The sequence below is a fragment of the Eubalaena glacialis genome, chromosome 14 (genome assembly GCF_028564815.1).
Source record: "Eubalaena glacialis isolate mEubGla1 chromosome 14, mEubGla1.1.hap2.+ XY, whole genome shotgun sequence".
Taxonomy (NCBI): Eukaryota; Metazoa; Chordata; class Mammalia; order Artiodactyla; family Balaenidae; genus Eubalaena; species Eubalaena glacialis.
This window is the reverse complement of record NC_083729.1, coordinates 40793603-40813016: the sequence shown is the minus strand read 5'-3', so window position 1 is coordinate 40813016 and position 19414 is coordinate 40793603. Positions and strand designations below refer to the sequence as shown.

The window sequence follows — 19414 nt, the reverse complement described above, 5'->3', positions numbered from 1 at the left end:
CAAGTATGAAATTTTGTAGAAACAAATGTTAACAGTGGTTGTTGGGTATTCAGGAAAATGTCAACATTTTTTTTCTTCTTTTACTCTTCTGTATTTTAAAATTATCTACAATGTACATGTATTGTTTTTATACTTGAAATATATATATTTTAAAATTCTGTGAATTTAAGCAATGCTTTTTAATTTCAGCAAAAAAAAACGGAAACTTGTATTTTTCTGTGCTTTTTCTTTCTTGAGGTTACTGTTATCTTTTTTTTTTTTTTTTGGCTGCGTTGTGTCTTCTTTGCTGCACATGGGCTTTCTCTAGTTGTGGCAAGCGGGGGCTACTCTTCATTGTGGTGGCTTCTCTTGTTGCGGAGCACGGGCTCTAGGCACGCAGGCCTCAGTAGTTGTGGCACGCAGGCTCAGTAGTTGTGGCTCACGGGCTCAGTAGTTGTGGCTCGCGGGCTCTAGAGCGCAGGCTCAGTAGTTGTGGCACACTGGCTTAGTTGCTCCATGGCATGTGGGATCTTCCCGGACCAGGGATCGAACCCGTGACCCCTGCATTGGCAGGCAGATTCTTAACCACTGCGCGCCACCAGGGAAGTTCCTATCTTTTATTACAATAATTAACAGGGGGCTGAATGTTCAAATTACAGTCCTAGATATGTTAATGAAACATAATAAGCATTTAACTTTTGCAATGCTATAGGGTTAGAAATAAGAAGTTTCTATCTGATGTAACTTTTTCAGACCCAAAGTGCTTGAACCAAAGGAATCTTCTGGGGACTTGTGAGTTTCCTTTGTTAATCAATTAACTTTACAATGGGCACAGACTTTGCTCCAACACCCAAGAGGAAGACAACAGAAGGAGACACACACTTAGTTTACTTAACTTTACTTAAGGCAGGATGGGAGGTTGGGGGGGTGGGGTGATAAAAAGAAAGGCTGAAAAGGAAACATCAGGGAAGGCAAAAAAAAAAAAAAAAAAAAAAAAAATGCCGTTGCTTTTTCTCTCTATTGTCTCCAGGTTATTTTTGGCAGGAATCTGCCACGTGCAGAAGAGAAAGAGAGTTATGTGGGGAGACCCTTCTCTCAGCCTGAAATACTCTTCTCCTGCCTTGGCCTCCTGCTCATTTATGAAACCCACCCATGTTACCTCCTTTGGGATGTCCTCCCCAAGCCCTCCAGGCGACTTCTCTGTGATCCCACAGCACTCTGGACAGATGTCTATCCAGGCTCTCACTCCATGAGACTGAAAGCAACCAAGGGACGGGAATAGATTCACCATATAGACTAGACTGTGAAAAATGCAAGGAGGCCAACCAGGTCTTGGTTCTCTGATCCTGACTGTCAAAGACAATGCCCAAAACTGGGGTTCATGGAAAATGTGGCAACTCAACTGTACCTTAAATGATGGGAAGAGTTTTGAACTCAAGAAAGTCGAGAAGTTGGAAGGCAAAGTATTTGAGTATGTAGGTGACAGGAGTTATGAATAAACAGGCATCCAGGCAAAAGAAACAGCTTGAACAATGACAGGGAGGCAAAAACACAAAAAACATTATCAGGAAAGAGAGCTCGGTTTGAGTTTGTACAGGGAAATGCTGAAGAAAGGTAGTTTGGAATAGGTGTTCACAGACCTTGAATGCCAAACTAATAAGTGGACTATATCCTATAGATAATAGGGAGCCACTAAAAGTCTAGAAGCAATAGAGTGCATAATCAGTAACATACTCTAGGAAAATTACTCTGCTAGCACCTTATGAAGTGGGTGGGAGCAAAGAGATCCTTAACAGATGCAGACAGAAATAGCACACACATGCTAACCAGACAGACAACTTAAAGTTATAGCAACTTCCAAACTCACCAAACCCAAATAAAGTCATCATCACTCACAGCCCAATAGTGTTTGGTACTAAAGGTTTCCCATGTCCCTGGAAATCTTTCTCACTTACATATGTAAGAATAGTGTGCTCTCCTTTGAAAATGTTCAAATAAAAAGACAGTCCTCAACTTTCAGCAACTGACATTAATGACTCAAATACACCAGTGTTGCCAACTTCCAGTACTTCAGAAAGGCAAGCCATAAACAAATACGTTTGTCCACTGATCTATTTTCTGACACCCATCAGAGCACAAGGCCATGTTGATTAAAAGGACAGGGTGTGGACCTAGACGTTCTGGGTTTGAACCCTAGATCTATCACTTACCAAGTGTGTGACTTCAGATGAGTTACTCTACCTCTCTGTCCCCCAGTTTCCTCATCTATAAAATGGAGATATGATAGTACCTACAATCTCATAGGATCTGTGTGAGGACTGACTGAGTTAACACACTGAAAAGTCCTTAGAACCGTGGCTGGCACATGATTACTGCAATTACTATCACTGTCATCAGTGCCCTGCCTGGTCTGGTCCCATAGTTACTCCCTGACAGCACCAATTACTGTTAGTGCAAATGGGAGAAAACGGAAGGAGCAGATGCAGGGAAGCAGGGAGAGAAGACAGGAGAAAGAAGAAATCAGACCCAGTGGAGAACAGTCTGACCTGATCAATAAGACAGACTCTGAAGGGAAGTCCAAAGATGAGTGCTGGCAGTGTTGCACTTTCCCAAATGGTACCCGGACTGATGTCAGAATTCTGCTCTGTTTGTTAAATGTTCTTCTAGGCAGTCATCTTCCCCTATCAGAGGCAATGTGCAACACTTGTGGCTGAGACTCAGACTTGCCATCAGGGGTCACATAGGATCATCCAGTGAGCATAGCAGCCATTCAAATCACTGCTCTGAGAAGTCTGCTTTATGTTTTTTACTTTTCTAAAAAATTTTCATTCTTTTTTCCTCCCCTACATTTTATTATGAAAATTTTCAAACATATAGAAAAGTTGGGGAAAAAAGTATAATAATCATATGTAGCCACCATCTACATTCAGTAATTAACAATTTGCTCATTTGCTTAATTTATCTGTGTGTGTATATATTTCCTGAACAATCTGAGAGTAAGTTGCAGATATGATGATACCTTACCCTGAGTACTTTGGCATTTATCTCCAAAAAATAAAGGTATTCTCCTAAATAATCAAAATGTCATTATCACATCTAAGAAAACTAATAATAATCCATGTTTCTGACACTCTTGAGGTGCAGTGAGGTCTGTATACATCTTGAAAATAGAAGTTAATTTGTATATATTACTATCAGGTATGCTCTGAATCAGATGCAAGGGAGATGTGAGAAGGACCATGACTTGCTCTTCAACAGCATCAGTGAGCTACAGGGGTAGCCTTAGGACAGGGCTGTCAAGAAGTGCCATGGCTCTCCTCAAATTTCTCAAAAAAGGCTAACGAAAATATATTTAATGAGATCTTTCTAATTTTGAGGGTTTTTTTTCCCTTCCCTTCCTGATTTCTCATTTTCTAGATTTTCTAAATTTTTTTTTTTTTTTTACAGTGGGCAGAAAAATATAATCAGAAAACTTTTCTCAATGTAACTGAATTTTATAATTCCAACAGAGATGTTTCTTCACCTTCTAAATCACTGCAATTAAATATAAGGCAAGAAATATAAAGTTGCAAAATAACTTGTCAGTATATTGTTTTATGAAGTTTAGCTAACCTGATGGGTTTCTATATTATATGTATGTCCTAAAGCTTTATACTACCTAGGAATATACCATGTAATTGGTTAAAAATGGTATTTGTCGTCATTTCTATAAAAAGTTAGGCAGTTAGTCCTTTGTCAGAAACATAACCCCCATATCACCAATGTTTCAGTGGAAAAGCAGAATCACCTTAAATTTGACTTACTATATCTTCTCCAGGAACACAGCCCTTACCATGAGGAAGTCTCGCATGTAAAATCAAAGAGAATTTAATAAAGTTGCTTTTTGAAGGGGGCATCCTGCTTACCAATCTGCTTTTTCTAGAGCACGTGGATTATTGCTGTTATCAAGTGACATGTACTTTAGATGGTTAACACTGAACACTAAGATGGATCCCCACCAATTACCATTTAAAAAAAGAAGACACTTACCAGACTAGTGCTGTGAACGGGCTCTGGCACAGCCTTGGCGGACGTGTCTTCCTGGCCCGCAGCGGTCACCACTGCGGCCCCTTCCTGGGCTACCCCAACCGCCTGCCCACTACTTGTGCTCTTCAGTTTATCTGCAGTTCGCTGGTTTTCTTTCTCCAGCTTGATTTTAGCTAACTGTGCTTCCAACATCCAATGTTCTTTTTCCTGCTCCAGTTTAGAAATCTTCTCCAAACTCTGCTGAACCTTGAAAGCAACAGAGAGTTCTGCACCTTAGAGGATGATGCAGACAAAACTTACCAGCCAAAAAAAATACTTTATAGAATGTAGACCAAAACTACTTCACAGGTGTGAAAACAAAAAAGCTTGATCCTGGAATAGGGAACATTTTATTAAACAGGATACAAAAAGCACAACCATAAATTGAGAAATTGAACTAGAATGAAATTTTAAAAATCTCTATTTATCACAAGGTATAATAAAGAGAGTAAACAGGAAAGCCACAAAGTGGAAGATGCATGTATCCAACAGTGGACTAATACCCATAACATATAAAGAACTTCTATAAATCAATGATAAAAACATAGACAACCCAATAGAGAAACAGGAGAAAAGACTTGAATAGGCACCTGAACGTTACTATAAACATAAAAAAGAAGGTATTCAATGTCACTATTTACCAAGGAAAAGCAATTTAAAACCACCCAAATGAATAAGAAAATAACAAAACAACAAAAAACACCCAAATGACTAAAATGAAAGACAGAAAATACAAAGACGGACATGTTTATGGAGCAATTGGAACTATCATATAGTGCTTGGGGGAGTGGAATTTGGGACAAACACTTTGAAAACTGTTTGGCAGGATCTTTGAAAATTGAACTTGTATCCTATGACTTAGCAATTCTACTTCTAAGTATATGCCCAAGAGAAAAACATGCATGTTTATCAAAAGACAAGTATAAGAACGCCCATAGCAGCCCTATGATAGTCAAACACTTGAAAACTACCCAAATAGTCATAAGCTGTAAGAATGGATAAATAAATTATGTATTTTCACACGATAGAATACTCAACAGGAATGAAAATGGACCAATTACAACTACACATAACATGGATGAATATTATAAATATAATGTTGAACAAAAGAAGCCAGATCTGAAAGAGATGCTACATAATTCTCATTTAATATAAAGTTCAGTATCAGGCAACAGAACAAAGAACGCAGGATAATGGTTACCTCTGGGGAAAGAGGAGAGTAGTAACTGGAAAGGGGCATGAGGAAGGTTTCTGAGGTCCTGGCAATCTTTTTTTACAGGTATATACCTTACATGAAGAAATGTTCTTTTTTAAAAATTTTATCTAGCTACCAGTTACATTAATGTGTTTACTTGTGAAAATTCACTGAAATATATTAATTTATATACGTTTCTTTAAGTATGTTATACTTCAATAAGAAGTTTAAAAAGAGCTAATTTTCAAGGCAAATGAAAGCTGGAGAATTAAATAAAAATAAAAACAATCTTAGAGTGAATTCCAAATGCTTTACCAACTATCATCGTTGAACAATTACCACGTACCACTGTTCGTGATATTTTCCTGCCAGTATCCTACTGAAGCCTCCTAACAGTCCTACAATTCTCACGTCTCAAAGAGAAGAACTTGAAGTCCCAGCAGCTCGACCACCTGCAAAGCTAACAAACAGAGCCAGGATGTGGGACCTCGTGTGTCTGGCTCATAAGTCTGATTCTTTTCACCGTATCACACTGCCTCCCATTGGCTCAATTAATCCTTACGGGACCCTGAAAGGTAGATATTATCCTCGCTTTAGAGAGGCAGGATGTGAGACCCGGAGTGCTTATCAGACTAGCCTGCAGCTGGTCAATGGCAGAGTGGGTAAAGCAATAGCTCTGAAGTCAGATCATTCTACTACTTACTAGCTACTATGGATAAAAGCTGTTTAATTTCTTTGAGCCTTACTTTCCTCACATAAAATAAGAAGGAAATCTAAAATAAATTTTTAAGATACTCCACATTTCACTGTTTGTCTCAGGAATTTTTTTAGGAATTATTATGTGGATTAAATTTTTAGTTTCAACATCCTCTTGAATTAATGTTGAAAAGATAAGTGATATGTGTCCAATGAAAATAAGGTCGGCATAGGCAAAATACTGTCTCAGATGAATTTGTGCTCTCTTTAAAATAAATATTTCCAAAACTAAAGCAAGCCAGGTGTTAAAGTAAATAAATCTCTGGCGAACGCTAAACTGGGGTCAGTTTGTACCAACTTCTGAAAAAAATAGTACCACCTACCTCCACCTACCCCCCAAATTCAACTGATCAATTGAGCGTTGGAAATTTTTCATTCCTGTCCACTTAGGAAATAAAAATAACTCACTGAGTCTCTAGCCACAACCCCCCTTTTTTGCCTTATTATTTCAGACATTTAAATCTAGTACCTAAATAATTAATCAGCATGGCCAGAGTGTGCTGACATTACTTTATTGGCAATCATAACACCAACTGAATCAGGATGACTTAGAGTATCAACAAATGGTTTTCAATGAATTATGCTTATGGTGCTTTTTAGCATGTGTTAATTAACTTTACATGTTTACTTACATAGCCTTTTAAATTGCTCTATGTGTATGAAAACCTTTTATAGGGGATTTTATATTCATGCTCTTTAACAAATACCATGATTTTCCCAATGCCATACCTGTTGTGCAAGGCCTTCTCGACTTTCAGTAGAGCTGAGAAGGACCCGGCGGTTTGCCAGTGCTTCTTCATAAGGCACAGATTCCAAGAGGGGCTATGGAAAAAGCATCATAAGAAATAAAGAAAAAGGTCGCATCATTTCCCTGATCTTACAAACAAGAATGCTAAATGAGGTTTGATAATAAAATTCAGATGTATGTCAACATAGACTAGTTCCTTTAATACACATAAAAAAGGAACTTTAAAAAAAAAAGAAAAGAAAAAGAATGAAGGGGAACATGTCATACCAGTTATAAGAGACACTATCTAAAACCATAAGACTTACACCAAAACAGACAGATGAAGGAATGGCATAGAAAATCTAGAAACAGACAAAAGCACATACAAAAATGTATTATGTGACAAATGTTGCATTTTTAAGTCAATGGAGAAAGGATAAGTCATGTAAGGACAATCAATTAATAATTTAGAAAAATAACTATTTAGACCCCAATTTCATACCTGTATCAGAATAAATAAATTCAAGATGGGCTGAAGATTTCAATCTAAAAAGTTTAGACCACAAAAATACTAGAAGAAAATATAGCTGAACTGATTTTCCAAGAGTCACCTGAGAATCACCACCGTAAAGGAAAAGCCTGGTTTGATGATATAAAAATTAAAACTTCTAAATTTTGAAAAATTACTACAGCAAACTGAAGAAAAATATTTCTGACAAAAACAAAGGACTAAAATCCTTAACATAGAACTCCTTCAACCCTAATTAGGAACATTTATTTAAAAACAGGTAAACAACTTGAACAGGAAATTGAAATAAATATAAACAGTAATTTTATGAAAGGATGTTCTATTTCAATAAAAAGCAAAGAAATGAAAATTAGAACAATAACACGGAACCTCTTGTTCCTAAGATTGACAAATTAAACTTATGGGTTAAATTTATACTTCTATTGCTGGTAAACTATAAACAGGTAACCTTTGAAACATTCACAGACTTTGAATGAGCAATTCCATTTTTAGGAATTAATCATAAAGATATAATTAAAACAATTAGGTAGCCTTATACGTTGCTAGGAGTGTACAACCACTCTTACGGGTAATCTGGCAGTAAATATTAAAACTTAAAACCACATTATCCAGAACATTCCACCTCTCAGTAATCCACACATATGCCCAAGGAGGCATTTACAAAGCTATCCATTGCAGTATAATTCTAACAGTGAAAAACTGGAATCAACCTAAACGCCCACCAAAAAGAGACTACCTAAATGAACCACGGAATACCTATATCATAGATTTCAATGCTGTGTTTAAAATGAATATAGCAGCCATCATATGTATTGATACAGACAGGTCTCTAAAACATATTTTAAATGAAAAAAGGAAGCTACACAATGAAACATGCATTTAAGTTAAAAAAAAAATTTAGAGAAGTCTTTATATTCTTCATATTTTACATACAGTTCAAAGTTTACAGAGATGAGTAAAAATGCTCCAAAAGAGTCTGGAAGGTTACACACCAAACTGATAACTATAGTTACCTCTGGAGAGGAACTGGAATTAGGGATTGTAATTTACCTATAATGTTCTCATGTAATATAAGAATGTATTTATGCATTATGTGTAACTAAAAGTTAAAAAGAAATAAAAGAGAGAAAGGTAAATACACAAAGTTGTATGTGCAAGAATATCCCCTGTAGTATTGCATGTAACAGTGAAAAATAGGAAGCAACCTAAAAATCCACTAGCAATGGATGGCTTAATTAAATTATCACACATTTATAGAATGAAATACTATAGATGAAATACTAGATGCATTAAAATGATAGCAATTTATACCTATAGATATATATTTTTGTTATATAAAGATATCCACAATGCATTAAAAAGGAAAAAAAACAGATTCTACAACAGTCTATGTATCCAGATACACCGCTTTTTATAATGTGTGTGTGCGTGCATGCATGTATACACATTAAAATTTTATGGTTAAGAGGAGCTACCTTTGGGTTGTGGGATTTTCTTCTTCGTGTACTGCTGTTGCTTCTGACTTCTTTTTGCAATGATCATGTATTCTTATTACATTGAGAAAAAAATTATAAATGTATTTCAATTTTTTTTATTTCTACAAGTTTAAGATTTTCTGAAGTTTGACACTTACTGGCTGCCTGGCCGTCTCACCCTAAACACTCTACCAGCCACTGGAAACTAAGTCTAATACGGCCTAGGAAATGAGATTCGGGTCTCTGTCCCATCCTCCTCTCCAAAGACCACTCCCCCCCCGCAACACCCACCAACCACCTGTCCCTCAAAATTGTATAAAACCTAAACAATATGAACTGTGGGAAAACTTCTGCCATTCTCTGGAATTATTCCAGATTTTCCCTCTGATTTAAATGTTAACAGCAGCTCACAAACCTTTCTCAAAGCCTTCATATAGGCAGCAGCTTTTTTCTTATACTGCAGCATGCATTCAGCTGAGAGAGGACTGATGAATCCACTCGCTGTCTTAGGCCCATAGCTCAGGGAAGCAATGAAGTAGTCCACGTTGTTGCTGAAGAAAGATGCAATCTAAACCAAGTGTGACAAGAAGATAGATTTTGTTTTCCAATAATATATCTAAAATGCATATCTAATAGTTTTCAGAGCAAAGTTAAGGATACTGAGAATGGAAATGAGATTTCAACACATGCTCAAAAGCCCACATTTATTTATTTGAAAAGAGTACATAGGGAATGATTTATAATGAACACAATACAGTATAAATTTTGAGACCAGACTTGTGGCATGTCTTAATCTAGACGAATTCTACTGTTCCTAAAAACCAAGGCTGATTCTGATTTATTCTGTAGACAATGTTTATGAGCTGTTTACCTTACTAAGTCTGCCCCTGCTCTCAAAATATATACGTTTGGGTTTATACATTCCATTTGCATTTTAACTTTGAATGTTTCATATTCCAACACAAGACATGACACAAGCATATTGAATATATGATCTCTACTTAAATTTCATTCTGTAAATCTCAATCTGTGCATTACAAATATAACAGGAAAGAAAAAGACTGAAAATTCAGCAGACCCTTGTCATTTACAGATTTAACATTTGCTTAATCTATGTAAGCAACAACAAAGATCCATGACTGTAATTTTGCTGAGCCATGATTCTGAATCTACAGTGCTATATGAAATGGTGATATAAATAAAAATGTCTAAGAAAGTTATTAGCCAGAAAAATTAAAGTCTTCGATACATTAAAGAGTATTCTATTTCAATAAATAAGTAAAAGTAACTTGTGAAACAAGAGTACTTTACCTTGGCAAAAACTGTTCAAAAAGTAAGCAATCACTCACTAATGGTCTAAAAGATTACCTTTTTCATTAATATTTTACTGTATCAAATGAAATTCTATGTTAGGTAGTATTCAAGAAAATGAAAACTCTAAAAATCTTGAGCTGTATATTCCTTGTTTATGACATAGATAGTACAGTGTTTGCATTTCAGTCATGGTAGTATACGGTGAGGTTTACTTTCTTTCCTCTCTCTAATATTTCTACATTTCCCAAATGCTCTTTAACATGCATATGTTATACTTTCCTAGTGGGTTTTTTAAAAATTACAAATGATAAAATTTAGTTTAATCAAATCACATTAGATAAGTATTAAGCTGCCACCAACTAATACTTAGTTCAGATACTTACTTTAGCTAAAAACCATTTATAAAAATTTCAGAGTGAAGATCAAGTACCTTTCCTTGAGACAACTCTTAAGGTTTCAGGCAAAGCAAATGTAAAATAAGCTATGAAGTATATAGGTATTTAATATTCCAGAGTTCTCCTAAAAAAGTGACAAATGCAGAGACTCTTGTAAAATGTCAACATTCTCTTTTTCCAGAATTGTTCACAATTGAATCAAAGTTAGAATCATCCTCAGAAAGTTTCCAGAATGCCTGTGGGTGAAAGCACTAAAGAGGAGGCAGTGGGGATGGTCTTCTGGCTAAGGAATCCTGTAGGCACTGACCTGCGAGCTGACAGATCCGAAAGGTAACACCTTTTAATTACAGCCCCAAACTTAGCAGACTGTCAGGAAGACTGGTCTGACTTTGGGAAAGATGACACTGAATACCTAACATAACCTATGATCATTTCTGATTAACTTAAAACACTTGAAAAAAGTGTGCTCCTACTAAGGTCAACCTGTCAGAAAAATAAAGGTATATAACACAGATAGAGATTAGCACTTTCTCGAGAAATTATGTTGAGTCTGCTGAAATAAATGGGCTAAGACAGTCCTGAATACAGTACTTTTGGTTTTATATGTATGGGTAGTTCTCAGAGAAATCTTGGTCACTAAAGGCTTTGATGACAGCCACATGAACTTGTGCTCTTAAAATGTGACCTGCTGAAACCAGTTATCCAAGACAGAACAATTTTTAAAGAAACTGCACTCTGGTCAGTTTATAATAACAATTAAGTACTTACTAATCCAAATGATTATTATCTAATACTAAGAATTCAATGAGAAGACACATGTTGAAGTCACCTTAAAAGTACTTATTAGGGTACAAAACCACAGAAGTAGCATTATCACAAGTTTTGCCAAAACACAAACAAAAAACCTGGAGGGGAAAAAACAAAATATTAACAAAAGTCTTATAATTCTTTTTCTTTTTCTATATCCCAATTTCTGTATAGCAGACCTTTAATACACACAAGGATCTATAGTGAGACCACCTGGAATCTTTCAATCATCAAATATCTCACTAAAACATCAGAAGTGAGTGACCCACTTCCTCATCACAAATGCTTAACAGTAACTACCATATTGTTTCAAATATTAGGTAGGAAGGAGGAAAAGGGAGACAACTTTATTTTACAAAGAAGCCTGGTAATCGAAAATCCTTTCACAGATCAATTTTCCTATTGGGTCATTCAAAAAAAAAAAAAAAGGAGCACATTTAAGAGTTGAATATAATGTCAATATAAACCAGAGAAAAATTACCTTTCCTGCTCCATTTGTCAATGCCACTACTGATGACAGGATGCAATCATTAGTTGTTATGAGCTTCTGTGTTGCTGTTGGAAGTTCATGCTCTATTGTAGCCTTTTGACTATAATGTTTGGAAATATCTATAAACCCAATCAAACGAAAACTCATTACTATCTATATACAAGTTGTATACAGATAACCAGCCCGTTAACTTCTTATATCTACTCTTACAAATTTACAAGACAAATCTGACAAAAAATGGTCCCAAATATGAGGATTGTGCTGAATATCAATTAGGTCTCAAGTTCACATGGAAAGAATAGAGAGTAGTGAGGGTCTCTTAACACCATCCTGGTGTCTCTATTACAGCCCCCAGCAGGTGGGTCTCATTCTCCTTCATTTGAGTGTTAGCCCTTATTCTAGTGCCCGGTAAAGGACCCTGAGCAATATTTACCAGTTAAAAACCTTGTTTTGATAGTCCAGCAGGCATAAATGAGAGTTTACATTGTGCTTATACAAACAAACCATGAGGCTGGAGAAGAACAGCTAACACAGGCACAATGTCCCACAATCCTCACTGGATCTTAGCCGGTTTGCCAGTACATACTTTAACAATAAGAAAGGTTTGCATGGCCAAATAAGGATTGGATACTCTAGCATCTGGCTTCACATTCTATTGCCTCTAGTCCAAGAAAGTTATAACAAAGGCCTGTGGTTATGGAAGCATAGAAGAGAGGCTTAGATATAAATGTGTTGAGAGAAACAGCAGTAGGTGAAATTGGCCAAACAGCTAAGCTTGGGGTTTTCTGGGTCTCTGAGAAATAAAGTAATTTCACCCTGGAAATAAGGGAAAATGGGAGAATTACCAAGACAACATTGATTTACAAGGAAGGGCAATTATATTTTTAAATAAAAAGGTGTTTATGATACAGCCTCCTTTGAATTTTTTACTGTACTTCAGTTACAACAGCATTAATTATCATTACCAACAAAGCAAAAAATAAATCACAAAACATGGAAACTAACTTTTATAGCAGGTGTGTATACAAAGAATTTCATTTATTCAGAATCAAGAAATGTAGTTGATTTTAGACTATAGATAATTAAAAGGGAATAAGACTATTCAAAAAGAAAGGGTATTTGAGATTTAACCTAGTATGATAATGATATTTAACAAAATTACTGTTTTATGAATAAGATTACTTTTACTGAAATTTAAAACTAGGAAATTGCATTACTTATATATATTGTGTTATATACACATATATATAAACTTTTACATATATAAACTTTTAATTTAAGATAGTCTTAGATTTATAGAAAAATTACAGAGAGTTTCTGGATACCCTTAGCCAGTTTTCACTATTGTTAACATCCTACACTACTATGGTACAGTTGTCACAGTGAAGGAACCAACTAATTGGTAATTACTATTATGTTTAATATTTTTTAAAAATAAATGATTATCCTCTATATATTCATGAGATATCCAAGTGAATGAAAATTCAATTGCAATACTGAACATTTTTTTGTATACTGAACTTGCTAGCCCCTAGAGTAGACATTTTCTTTCTATACACCACAGAAAGTTTTATTCAATATTTTACTGTCTGTATACAATGCTATAATACAACTGGGTTGGTAGGCAATCTTGGTTGATTGGTGTAGGTGATTGAAATACTTATAAAAGATGTACAATACTAAGAATCCTCCCACGGCTTCTAGTGGATCAGAGCTACTGTAGTTTGACTATAATAATTCTCCCAATCCAATTGTTTACTCTTTATTGAGTCCAAATATTTTCATTATTTAGGGTGTTCCTCGACATTAAAGTTTAACTCCAAAAAGTACAAGGAAATCATGTGACCTAGACAAGAGATTTATTTTCTTTTATGTTTCCTATGAGTCTACCTGCTTTAGACTTGAGACTAAAGATCAAACAATTCTCACTTAGAATGCCACTTGTTAAAAGATTAATTCACTTCCATTTTAATTCCTTGTAGGATACACATTTTTATAAATCTCTGTCTTTTTACACTAAGACCAGCCTGCCTTCTTTTTTTTTTTATAACTTTATTTATTTGTTTATTTAATTTATTTTTGGCTGCGTTGGGTCTTCGTTGCTGCGCGCGGGCTTTTTCTAGTTGCGGCGAGCGGGGGCTACTCTTCGTTGCAGTGCACGGGCTTCTCCTTGCGGTGGCTTCTCTTGTTGCAGAGCACAGGCGCTAGGGCACGCAGGCTTCAGTAGTTGTGGCACATGGGCTCAGTAGTTGTGACGCGCAGGCTCTAGAGCACAAGCTCAGTAGTTGTGGCGCACAGGCTTAGCTGCTCCACGGCATGTGGGATCTTCCCAGACCAGGGCTTGAACCTGTGTCTCCTGCATTGGCAGGCGGATTCTTAACCACTGCGCCACCAGGGAAACCCCAGCCTGCCTTCTTGATTGCCTTCCTTCCTTCCTTCTTTCCAACTTGGACCAAGCAATTAAGGAAGCATCAAGGGAAAAGATTTGAAATAAAAGTTCTCTTAAAAACAAAGTATATTCTGGTAATGCCAGTTAATGCTCACTCTGAGTTTTCATGAGAGATACACAATAGTCTTCCAACTGGGTAAGAAGACAGATTTGAACTGTAAAACTAGCAACAAGAGGCCATAATCTGCTTGCCAACCATCCTTCATGTTTCCCAATATTCTCTCTTTATATTATGTTCACTTTCAAGGACAGAAACAAGCAGAGGCACAAAGAGGGCTAAGGGAGCCTCTGATCCTCCTCTGATAATCTCCACCAGCTCATAGCAAATAATAATAGTAACATTCTTTGATTTGGACCACTTGGCATCTTATGTCATATATGAACAAAAGCATTTTTAGAAAACTCAGAAGTACATTATTATTTATAGAAATATAAATAAAATCAAGATTTTTTAAAATGTAAATGAAGCTTTAAGATCCTCAAGGGACAGCTACCCTCCAGCCTCTCTTTTATCAAAATTCTAGAAAAAACACTAGCAGGAACAAACCATAACATTAGCATAGGAAAACTTAGGAAACAAAACCAAAAAACCTGTAGCCACAGAGCTACTTGTGGTTTCAATGGCCTAGTTCTACGTTACGTAAAGTTCTGGAATAGAGGACTATGGTTAAGTCTGAGCTCCCCAAACCAAAAGCTGCACAGGAAAAAGGTACCAGTCCCTTGGGTTTTCTATGGACCAGACTAGGTTCTGCAGGGTTGGGGTTGCCTCTTGTCACCTGCCACCAAGACTGTCGATGCAAGCTGTGATTCCTGCAACCAGTGTTAGCTCCAGAAGTACAGTGACTTTTAAAGTTCCTTATAATTGAAGACAAGCCACAGGAAGGACCATTTTCCAGACTGAATGGTAAGGTAGTACTGGGTAATTCCACTGAAACTAAGAATGATTCCCAGTAACATAGGTTATGTGGTTATGTGCCAATCTATAGAAAGGCCCCAAATATACCCATCTTATACATGCCATCCAACAAAGTTTTAAGTTTTTAAAAAGTATTTTCTGTGAAACCAGTAATTGGTCACTAATTGTACACTAAACACCACAGTGAAAAATCCAGGCACCTGGGCTATTTCCAATAGTCCTTAATAATTGCTCCTGCCCTCCTCTCCTCCCCCTACTCCAACAGTCTTCAGAAGGAAAAGAACGGAGGAAAAAAACCTAGAAGCCACGCAGAAATACAGATTAAAAAGTCAGGACTCAGAATCACATGCTAAGAAGCAAATGAAATGCCCTTCGACAAGCACATTCTTAGGAGCACATAGCAACTAAAAACTGACCAAAGCTTGAAAACAGACCTTCATTCCTTAAGGCTCTCCTGAACAAAACAGGACTTATAATGGGTACTCTAAACACAAAAACACACAGGAGGGTAGAAAACCAGTGCATTCTTTCTGGGATCTTTAAACCTTCATTTCCTCAGTTCCTTCATGTTTGGGCTCTAACAAGTGCAGTATTTTGCTAAATGCCTCTGAATAGCATGTCTGGCTTGATAAAATTCATACACCTGCCTTAAGTCAGTGTAATGTATTTTTGGCTAAAGTTCCGTGCACAAGGGTTTCTCTTCAGCACTTTGTTTACCTTCAGGAAAGAAGCAGATGGGAAAAGCAGAAGGCAGTAAGCTGTGCACTTCAACGTAAGCCAAATGCTACTAAACCTTTATCTGGGGTCTATTAGCCTTGGCAGTATTTGTTTAAATCTCATTCAGGCAGATCTGAGAAAATGGGACAAAGCTTATTTATGTTCTTTTCCAAGCCTCACCTTTCATGACATCATGAAATCCATGCAGAGCAGCACCAACATTTGTTAAGACAGAACTGTAGTTTGTCCGAAGGAGTCCATCTGGCTCCGCACCTAGGAAACCAAGATCACAAACCTAAGCATTTTCCCAGAAGAATTCATCTGAAAAACTGACAGCCCACCATCTCCCCTCTACTTTTGGGAAGAGAGAGAATGAATACTGATTGTGATATGTTGAAAATAATGGCTCTTAAAATCATTGTAGACACATTCAGATAGAATGGTGATAATTACAGGGATCTAAATTGACTTGCATCCCCCATGTCCACAGATATTAATGGTTATAAAAATCAAAATTAAATTGCTAAGCAGGATTATGTCTTTCATGATTCTTTTTGAAATGAAAGCCTTTGTGAATTTCACCTTGTTACTACAGAACACATTTCTCATTTTGTGCTTTCCCTACATATTATTGTTTGCTGAACATCACTAAAAACACTATTATTCAAACATCACAGTTCCAATTCTGGCATGACAGCATAAGCAAGCTCCACATATCCACTCACCAGCACAACTGGTGAAAATGATTTAAAAATAACCACTTTAAACTCTGGAAATCATCCTAAGGGCATACAGCAAGTGAAGAAACATTTAATCAAGAACATCTATATTAACTCAGTAAGAATAGCAAGAATCTGTGGTATGTGAACCAGAACCCACTCCGTCCCCTCACCAGTCAGTGAGCTAGAAATCCCAGTCCAGAGGGTGCAGCCAAGAACACAAGACTCCCTCTCCCCTAACTCAGCTGGAGGGCTGCATTCCTTATCTCGCTCTCAGCTACCTGTTGCTGAGGCTAAGTTCTAGGTAAGTATGACTCAGAGGTGGGGGGTTCTCTTCTTTTACCCAGCCCTGACTTGTGGGATGGAGGCTCTACGTGGGCATGGTGCTGCTGAGAATCTGTGGCCCTGATCACCCTGGCCCCAGCTCATTAACAGGAGTTCCATGCTGAAAGAGGCAAGCTGAGGAGACCAGCAGCTGCTGCCCTACCCTCTCCATGGAGTGCTCAGCTACTAATGCAGGGGTGTCACTCTGAGAGAAGTGCATCACTTTCATCACCCCCTGCACAGAACCATGGCTCAGAGATTTAACCCAAGGGAGAAACAGTTCTTAAAACAGAAAGCTCTGAATCTCTTCCCAAAGGAATTGATTTAATTCACAACAGACTGTGGAAAAGTTCAAGCCTAGGGATGCTCTCAAAAATAATGGCACTTGTGCTGAAGGTAATTTGGAGGAAACTGGTGGATTCATTGGAGATATAAGGTAAACTGACACCTATGGTCAACCGATTCTTAACAAGGGTGCCAAGACCATTCAATAGGGAAGGAATAGTCTTTTCAATAAATGGTGCTGAGACAACTAGATATCCACATGCAAAAGATGAAGTTAGAGCCTTACCTCACACCATATACAAAAATTAACTCAAAATGGATCAAAGACCTGAATGTAAGAGCTAAAACTATAAAACTCTTAGAAGAAAACATAAGGGTAAGTCTTCACAACCTCATATTTGACAATAGTTTCTTAGATATGACACCAAAAGCCTGAGCAACAAAAGAAAAATAAATTTGACTTATCAAAATTAAAAACTTTTGTACTTCAAAGGATACCATTAAGAAAATGAAAAGATAACCCACAAAAATGGAAGAAAATCTTGCAAATTACATATCCAATAAGGGATTTGTTCCTAGAATATATAAAGAACTCTTATAACTCAATAATAAAAAGACAACCCAGTTGGAAAATGGAGAAAGGATCTGAGCAGACATATCTCCAAAGAAGATATACAAATGGTCAATAAGGACACAAAAGGATATTCAACATTATTAGACACCAGGGTTATGCAAATCAAACCCACAATGAGATACTACTTCAAAAAGTCAGATAATAACACGAGGATGGCAAAAATCAAAAAGTCATATAGGGCTTTCTTGGTGGCGCAGTGGTTAAGAATCCGCCTGCCAATGCAGGGGACACGGGTTCGAGCCCTGGTCCGGGAGGATCCCACATGCCGCGGAGCAGCTGGGCCCATGCGCCACAACTACTGAGCCTGTGCTCTAGAGTCCATGAGCCACAACTACTGAGCCCGCGAGCCACAACTACTGAAGCCCGTGTGCCTAGAGCCCGAGCTCCACAACAAGAGAAGCCACCGCAATAAGAAGGCCGCGCACCGCAGCAAAGAGTGGCCCCCGCTCGCCACAACTAGGGAAAGCCCGCGCGCAGCAACAAAGACCCAGTGCAGCCAAAAATAAAAAAAAAAAAAGAGTCATATAATATGGGGGGAGATCCAGATGGCAGAGTAGAGGGACATGGAGCTCAGCTCCTCCCACACATACATCAAAAATACATCCACATGTGGAACAATTCTCATAGAATACCTACTGAAAGCTGGCAGAAGCTCTCATACAACCAAAGCTGCAAAACAGATCCCTGTGTAACTGGGTAGGACAAAGGGAAAAGGGAGAAGAAGAGGAATCGGGATGGGACCCACACACCTGGGAGGGAGCTGTGAAAGAGGAAAGGTTCCCTCACCCTGGGAACCTCCTTCAACAGCTGGGAGGTCCACCAAGACAGATAGGGAGCTTCAAAGGTTCTAGAGGAGAATGCAGGAGCTGGCCTGCAGCCCTGCAGGGTAGAGAGAGACCAAAACAGATGGTCCTTGACATGTTGCCATACTTCCTAGCCACAGACACAGCTGCTGGCGTGTGCAGCAGCTGGGTGCTGAAACTCGGGCTCAGCAGACAGACCCAGGGAGAGGACTCGGTTTGGCTGCATGGACATAGCCCAAAGGTCCCAGAGTGTGGCCTGGGGCCACAAATGGGGGTGCATGCAGACAGAACATGAGCCTGCCATAGGAAGCCCACTGTCAACACAGGAAGGGAGGGGCATAGATCCCACTGTAGCAGCCTCATCATCAGTGTGCTCACAGTGGGGCAAGGCTCCAGCCACTGTGGGTCTTGCGAATTTTGTGGGCATGCACACAAGGAGGTGGGGCTGAAATCTGAGCCAACTACAGGTGCTCCCGCAGTGGAGGCAGCCTCTGAGGGCAATGCCAGCAACAGTGAACTTTGTGGGAGTGCACATCAGGTGGCAGGCAGTGTCACAGAGTAGCACATACTGGCAGACAGCTCCTGGGGAAGAACACGCAGTGGCTCCTTTTCCAGAGGGAGCACTCCAGTTCCACCTACTGCATACCACAGCTTAGAACTAGATCTGGGGTCTTCTACTCCAACAGCTAGGGAGCAGACCCTGCCCCCTGGCAGGGCTGTGACAAGCAGAGAGCAAAGAGGACACCACCCAACATCCAGTGCAGGCTCTGGTCACCACAACACAAAACACACCACTTAGCAAGGGAACAAGGGCCAGTACACTCTGAAGAAAGAT

The 19414-nt window shown here is 38.1% G+C and overlaps 1 protein-coding gene across 3 annotated transcripts in view; it reads right to left on the bottom strand.

Annotated features, from left to right (window-relative positions):
* Positions 1 to 19414, bottom strand: part of PPP1R21 (protein phosphatase 1 regulatory subunit 21) — a 60594-nt gene that overhangs the window by 9315 nt on the left and 31865 nt on the right. For all 3 annotated transcript variants that reach the window (XM_061210604.1, XM_061210605.1, XM_061210606.1), the window contains exons 13-17: positions 15995 to 16087; positions 11724 to 11851; positions 9142 to 9294; positions 6725 to 6817; positions 4009 to 4251 (exon numbers count right to left, since the gene is read on the bottom strand). In XM_061210604.1, the coding sequence (XP_061066587.1) occupies positions 4009 to 4251; positions 6725 to 6817; positions 9142 to 9294; positions 11724 to 11851; positions 15995 to 16087 (710 nt within the window). The remainder of the gene's footprint in view (positions 1 to 4008; positions 4252 to 6724; positions 6818 to 9141; positions 9295 to 11723; positions 11852 to 15994; positions 16088 to 19414) is intronic.